Source organism: Pempheris klunzingeri, unplaced genomic scaffold, assembly GCF_042242105.1.
Source record: "Pempheris klunzingeri isolate RE-2024b unplaced genomic scaffold, fPemKlu1.hap1 Scaffold_50, whole genome shotgun sequence".
Taxonomy (NCBI): Eukaryota; Metazoa; Chordata; class Actinopteri; order Acropomatiformes; family Pempheridae; genus Pempheris; species Pempheris klunzingeri.
The window spans coordinates 187,501-195,000 of NW_027254954.1; the positions used below are offsets into that span (position 1 = coordinate 187,501).

The window sequence follows — 7,500 nt, forward strand, 5'->3', positions numbered from 1 at the left end:
GGGACAGGTCTCTCACTGTGGTCTCGGCCTATGGGCCGAACAGCAGTGCAGAGTACCCGGCCTTCTTGGAGTCCCTGGGAGGGGTGCTGGATGGTGCGCCGACTGGGGACTCCATTGTTCTACTGGGGGACTTCAACGCCCACGTGGGCAGCGACAGTGAGACCTGGAGAGGCGTGATTGGGAGGAACGGCCTCCCCGATCTGAACCCGAGTGGTGTTCTGTTGTTGGACTTCTGTGCTAGTCACAGACTGTCCATAACGAACACCATGTTCGAGCACAAGGGCGTCCATCGGTGCACGTGGCACCAGGACGTCCTAGGCCGGAGGTCGATGATCGACTTCGTTGTCGTGTCATCTGACCTCCGTCCGTGTGTTCTGGACACTCGGGTGAAGAGAGGGGCTGAGCTGTCAACTGATCACCACCTGGTGGTGAGTTGGATCCGCTGGCAGGGGAGGAAGCCGGAGAGACTCGGCAGGCCCAAGCGTATCGTGAGGGTCTGTTGGGAACGTCTGGCGGAACCCGCTGTCGCTGCGGTTTTCAACTCCCACCTCCGGGAGAGCTTCTCACAGATCCCGGGGGAGGTTGGAGATATTGAGTCCGAGTGGACCATGTTCTCCACCTCCATTGTCGGCGCGGCCGCTCGGAGCTGTGGCCGTAAGGTCTCTGGTGCCTGTCGTGGCGGCAATCCCCGAACCCGGTGGTGGACACTGGAAGTAAGGGATGCCGTCAAGCTGAAGAAGGAGTCCTACCGGGCCTTATTGGCTCGTGGGACTCCTGAGGCAGCTGACAGGTACCGGCAGGCCAAGCGTGCTGCAGCCCGGGCGGTTGTGGAGGCAAAAACTCGGGCCTGGGAGGAGTTCGGGGAGGCCATGGAGGAGGACTACCGGTCGGCCTCGAGGAAATTCTGGCAAACCGTCCGGCGCCTCAGGAGGGGGAAGCAGTACCCCACCAACACTGTTTACAGTGAGGGTGGGGAGCTGTTGACCTCGACTGGGGATGTCGTCGGGCGGTGGAAGGAATACTTCGAGGATCTCCTCAATCCCACCGCCAGGTCTTCCATTGAGGAGGCAGAGGCTGGGGATTCAGAAGTGGACTCGTTCATCACCCAAGCCGAAGTCGCCGAGGTGGTCAGAAAGCTCCTCGGTGGCAAGGCACCAGGGGTGGACGAGATCCGCCCTGAATACCTCAAGTCTCTGGATGTACAGGGACTGTCTTGGTTGACACGTCTCTGTAACATCGCCTGGCGGTCGGGGACAGTGCCTCTGGAGTGGCAGACCGGGGTGGTGGTCCCTCTTTTTAAGAAGGGGGACCGGAGGATGTGTTCCAACTATAGGGGGATCACACTCCTCAGCCTCCCCGGGAAAGTTTATTCCAGGGTACTGGAGAGGAGGATACGGCCGATAGTCGAACCTCGGATTCAGGAGGAACAATGCGGGTTCCGTCCTGGTCGCGGAACACTGGACCAGCTCCACACTCTCCATCGGGTGCTCGAGGGTTCATGGGAGTTTGCCCAACCTGTCCACATGTGCTTTGTGGACTTGGAGAAGGCATTCGACCGTGTCCCTCGTGGCATCTTGTGGGGGGTGCTTCGGGAGTATGGGGTCCGGGGCCCTTTGCTAAGGGCTGTCCGGTCCCTGTACGACCGGAGTAGGAGTCTGGTTCGCATTGCCGGCAGTAAGTCAGACCTGTTCCCGGTGCATGTTGGACTCCGGCAGGGCTGCCCTTTGTCACCGGTTCTGTTCATTATTTTTATGGACAGAATTTCTAGGCGCAGCCAGGGGCCGGAGGGGGTCCGGTTTGGGGACCGCATGATAGCATCTCTGCTTTTTGCGGATGATGTTGTCATGTTGGCTTCGTCAGGCCGGGACCTCCAGTGTGCACTGGGGCGGTTTGCAGCCGAGTGCGAAACGGCTGGGATGAGAATCAGCACCTCCAAGTCCGAGGCCATGGTTCTCGACCGGAAAAAGGTGGTTTGCCATCTCCGGGTCGGTGGAGAGTCCTTGCCTCAGGTGGAGGAGTTCAAGTATCTCGGGGTCTTGTTCACGAGTGGGGGAAGGATGGAGCGTGAGATCGACAGGCGGATCGGTGCAGCGTCTGCAGTAATGCGGTCGCTGTATCGGTCCGTCGTGGTGAAGAGGGAGCTGAGCCAAAAGGCAAAGCTCTCGATTTACCGGTCGATCTACGTTCCTACCCTCACCTATGGTCATGAACTTTGGGTCATGACCGAAAGAACAAGATCTCGGATACAAGCGGCCGAAATGAGTTTCCTCCGCAGGGTGGCCGGACTCACCCTTAGAGATAGGGTGAGGAGTTCGACCATCCGGGAGGGGCTCGGAGTAGAGCCGCTGCTCCTCCACATCGAGAGGAGCCAGCTGAGGTGGCTCGGGCATCTGTTTCGGATGCCTCCTGGACGCCTCCCTGGGGAGGTTTTCCGGGCATGTCCCACCGGAAGGAGGCCCCGGGGAAGACCCAGGACACGCTGGAGGGACTATGTCTCTCGGCTGGCCTGGGAACGCCTCGGGGTCCCACCGGATGAGCTGGAGGAGGTGTCTGGGGCCCGGGAAGTTTGGGCATCTCTGCTAAAACTGCTGCCCCCGCGACCCGACCCCGGATAAGCGGTTGAAAATGGATGGATGGATGGATGGACTGCAGTACTATTTTAACTGCAGTACTACTTTAAGCAGACTACTGCAGTACTACTATAAGCAGACTACTGCAGTACTACTTTAAGCAGACTACTGCAGTACTACTTTAGGCAGACTACTGCAGTACTACTTTAACTGCAGTACTACTTTAAGCAGACTACTGCAGTACTACTTTAACTGCAGTACTACTTTAGGCAGACTACTGCAGTACTACTTTAGGCAGACTACTGCAGTACTACTTGAAGCAGACTACTGCAGTACTACTTTAACTGCAGTACTACTTTAGGCAGACTACTGCAGTACTACTTTAAGCAGACTACTGCAGTACTACTTTAACTGCAGTACTACTATAGGCAGACTACTGCAGTACTACTTTAACTGCAGTACTACTTTAGGCAGACTACTGCAGTACTACTTTAAGCAGACTACTGCAGTACTACTTTAACTGCAGTACTACTTTAAGCAGACTACTGCAGTACTACTTTAACTGCAGTACTACTTTAGGCAGACTACTGCAGTACTACTTTAACTGCAGTACTACTTTAGGCAGACTACTGCAGTACTACTTTAACTGCAGTACTACTTTAGGCAGACTACTGCAGTACTACTTTAACTGCAGTACTACTTTAGGCAGACTACTGCAGTACTACTTTAAGCAGACTACTGCAGTACTACTTTAACTGCAGTACTACTTTAAGCAGACTACTGCAGTACTACTTTAACTGCAGTACTACTTTAAGCAGACTACTGCAGTACTACTTTAGCTGCAGTACTACTTTAGGCAGACTACTGCAGTACTACTTTAACTGCAGTACTACTTTAAGCAGACTACTGCAGTACTACTTTAACTGCAGTACTACTTTAAGCAGACTACTGCAGTACTACTTTAGCTGCAGTACTACTTTAGGCAGACTACTGCAGTACTACTTAGTACTGTTGGCGCGGCAGACAGGCAGACAGACAGAGGGAGGGAGGAGGAGGAGAGAGAGAGAGACAGGGGGAGGAGATAATGAGACGGGTAGAGGAGTGTCTGTTAGAGCGCTCAGTCTGTCGGCAGCTCTCAGTTAGTCTGTCTCTCTGTAGGTCTGCCTGTCTCTCTCTCTCTGGCTATCAGTGTCTCTCTCTCCCTCTCCTCCTGTCTCCCTCTCCCCCTGTCTCCCTCTCTCTGTCAGGATGGACGGGCTCTGTGTTGGATTATTCTTCACAGTGTTTCTGCTGCACACCGACTGTTTACTGTCAGTGGACATCAGCGACAACACAGGTGAGACAGTACTGCAACTATACTACTACTGTAGTACTACTACTGTAGTACTTCTACTGTAGTACTTCTACTGTAGTACTACTCTTACTGCTAATCACTGACAGCACTGAGACACTGCTGCTGATGGAAAGTACTGCAAGTACTCCTACTATTATTACTGTTTCAACTGGAAGTTTTAGAAGTACTATAACTGGAAGTATTATAATACTGTAATATACTACTACAAGTACAGTAGTACTACTGCTGCTCTTACATGCAGTAGACCTGCTACTGATGCCACCAGTGCTCCTGGTACTACTGCTGACACTGGTACTACAACAGCTACCTCAACACTACTGTCACTACATCTATTGCTACACCAACTCTTACTACCTGTACTACTATTAATGCTGCAGTACTACCACTGCTAAATGTTACTACTGTTGGGACTGCAGCTACTGAGTCTGTTACTGCAAATACTCCCCATACAACATACTACTACTACTGTCACTACAACAGTACTACTACTACCAATACTGCTACCGCAGGTAGTCGTAGCTGCTCAAGCTGTAAGATGGGGGTGTAAGAGTGGGTGGAGCCCCCCAATCAGACAGCTGGTGAGCTGGAGAAACTGGAGGCTGCTGAAGCAGCGGGAACTGGAACAGGAACTGAAACTGGAACTGGAGCAGGACGTGGAACAGGATCAGGAACAGGAACAGGAACTAGGGCAGGAACAGGTCACTGCAGCTCTGTGAGGACCGGATTGGCTCTGGAACGTTGAGGCATGGTGGTGAGATGGTCCGAAGACAAACTGGGTTTCCTTTTACAGAGGGAGTCTGGTAGACGCTCTGAGGACCCCCCCAGGACCAGGAACTGGTCGGGGGCTGGAGGCTGGCTGTCATCAGGCTCCTCGGACAGTAACAGTTCTACAGCTCTGTCTTCTTCTGTGGTTAGTCCTCCAGGCTGTGACCTCTGACCTCTGCAGTGAAGGTGAAGGTCAGAACTGACCAATCGGCTGGCAGTCTCCCAGTGTCCCCAGTGTTCCCAGTCTCCCAGTGTTCCCAGTCTCCCAGTGTCCCCAGTGTTCCCAGTCTCCCAGTCTCCCAGTGTTCCTAGTCTCCCAGTGTTCCCAGTGTCCCAGTGTTCCCAGTCTCCCAGTGTTCCCAGTCTCCCAGTGTTCCCAGTCTCCCAGTGTCCCTAGTCTCCCAGTGTCCCCAGTGTTCCCAGTCTCCCAGTGTTCCTAGTCTCCCAGTGTTCCCAGTGTTCCAGTGTTCCCAGTCCCCCAGTGTTCCCAGTGTCCCAGTGTTCCCAGTGTCCCAGTGTTCCCAGTCTCCCAGTGTCCCTAGTCTCCCAGTGTCCCCAGTGTCCCCAGTGTCCCCAGTGTTCCCAGTGTTCCCAGTCTCCCAGTGTTCCTAGTCTCCCAGTGTCCCAATGTTCCCAGTCTTCCAGTCTCCCAGTGTTCCCAGTCTCCCAGTGTCTCAGTGTTCCCAGTCTCCCAGTGTTCCTAGTCTCCCAGTGTCTCCAGTGTTCCCAGTCTCCCAGTGTTCCTAGTCTCCCAGTCTCCCAGTGTTCCCAGTCTCCCAGTCTCCCAGTGTTCCCAGTCTCCCAGTGTTCCTAGTCTCCCAGTGTTCCCAGTCTCCCAGTGTTCCTAGTCTCCCAGTGTCCCCAGTGTTCCCAGTCTCCCAGTCTCCCAGTGTTCCCAGTCTCTCAGTCTCCCAGTGTTCCCAGTCTCCCAGTGTTCCCAGTCTCCCAGTGTTCCTAGTCTCCCAGTGTTCCCAGTCTCCCAGTGTTCCTAGTCTCCCAGTGTTCCCAGTCTCCCAGTGTTCCTAGTCTCCCAGTCTCCCAGTGTTCCTAGTCTCCCAGTGTTCCCAGTCTCCCAGTCTCCCAGTGTTCCTAGTCTCCCAGTGTTCCCAGTCTCCCAGTCTCCCAGTGTTCCTAGTCTCCCAGTGTTCCCAGTTCTGTCCTACTGGTTCCAGCAGCAGATGGAAACTGTTGTGGTTGCAGGAACGTTCTCTTCTTTTCTTCTGTTTCTCTCTCTGAGTCAGGAAAATTTCCTCTCCACGTTTTTCCCATAAATCTTTGTGTTTATGCGTCTCTGGCATTTGGGAATGTGAAGGATTCAGATCATATTTCATCATATCCTCAGAGAGTGTGTGTGTGTGAGAGACCTTTGACCTCAGACAAGACAGAAGCCTCCTTCCTAGTTAAATCACTTCAGATACTGTTTACAGACACACACACACACACACACACACACACACACACACACACACACACACTCTCTGAGGTTTGTGCTGCTCTGAGATCAGTGTGATGATGTCACTCTGCAGAAATCCTGCTGTGTGGAGGAGGACGGCGCTCTGCTCTGATTGGCTCTCAGTTCCAGATGTTTTGGGGTTTTTGTCTGTTTGTCAGATTTTTCTCATTCTGCCTCAAACATGTGACGTGTTTATTAATCTCTCCCACCAGACTCCACTCACACTTTCACTCATTTAAGCGACTGTTCGTGGCTGTCTCTGTCCAGACCCTCCAGGTTTTGGTTCAGAAGACAGAAAATCCCACTGACATTTCTGACAACTTTAATAACAGCAGAGCCTTTCTCTGCATGCTTGGCTTCATGTGTTTAGAAAAGATCTGCATGTTTTTACATGACACTGAACATGAACTACATCATCTTTGTTGTGAGTCTGAAACATCAGTTGATCCACAGACAGGAAACAGAGCTTCATGCTGCCAGGAACACATTTAACAGATCCGTCCGCTCTGTCCTTCACCTCTATCAGTGATGATAACATTTTACTCACTGAGTTAAAGGGACACTCCCCTGTTTCTCCCCATGATCCTCTCTGTCCTCATCCTGGTGTCTGAGTGACTGGTAGGTAGTAAAAGTGTTGGAACTGGTCCAGTAGATCACCTCAGCCAGCAGACACCAAACGGGCTGCAATGGCTGCAACGTGATCCTTTGGGACAACTGCACCTGATCACAGTAGGTCCACTAAAAGAGCTTGTTTGATCCACTGACAGGCTCAGAGTGTTATTCTAAGTGTGTGACAGCATCATGGAAAGGATCCCTACAGAGAGAGACCTGGAAGATCCTTTTGGTTTAACCACAAACAGCACACACACCAGACTACATTCACTAAAACAGGGATTTTAAAGTGTAAATGCCTGTTTTTAAAACAGAAGTTTGGCGGTGAAGAAACATGAAGTTCTTTTCTTTCCCTCTCAGATTCTCTCCATCAGGTCCTGTCAGACTTCAGTGTCGTTCATCCAATCAGAACCGACTCAGAGGGACGTTTCCTGTCAGCGTCAGTCTCCACCCACCGCCTGCGCCGCAACAAAAGACACGCCCATTATACAGAGGATGCGCCACCATCCAATCAGACGGGGCGGGGCTGCAGGGGGCGGGACTACAGGGCTGAGGAGGAGGAGCTCTTCTACAACGTGACGGTGTTTGGGCAGGAGCTCCACCTGCGGCTGTGTCCCAACTCTCTCCTGGTCGCCCCCGCCGCCACGATGGAGTGGCAGGAGTCAGGACAGAAGCACTCTCAGCCAATAGAAGACGCCAACTGCTTCTACACGGGACAGGTGTCCAACATGGATGACACGTCTGTC

The 7,500-nt window shown here is 52.8% G+C and overlaps 1 protein-coding gene across 1 annotated transcript in view; it reads left to right on the top strand.

Moving 5' to 3' along the window:
- Positions 1-7,500, top strand: part of LOC139224721 (A disintegrin and metalloproteinase with thrombospondin motifs 2-like) — a 30,601-nt gene that overhangs the window by 523 nt on the left and 22,578 nt on the right. Inside the window, exons 2-4 of the mRNA XM_070856018.1 lie at positions 5,002-5,283; positions 5,437-5,680; positions 7,115-7,500. The exon at positions 7,115-7,500 is cut by the window's right edge and continues 24 nt beyond it. Of these exons, the coding sequence (XP_070712119.1) occupies positions 5,002-5,283; positions 5,437-5,680; positions 7,115-7,500 (912 nt within the window). The remainder of the gene's footprint in view (positions 1-5,001; positions 5,284-5,436; positions 5,681-7,114) is intronic.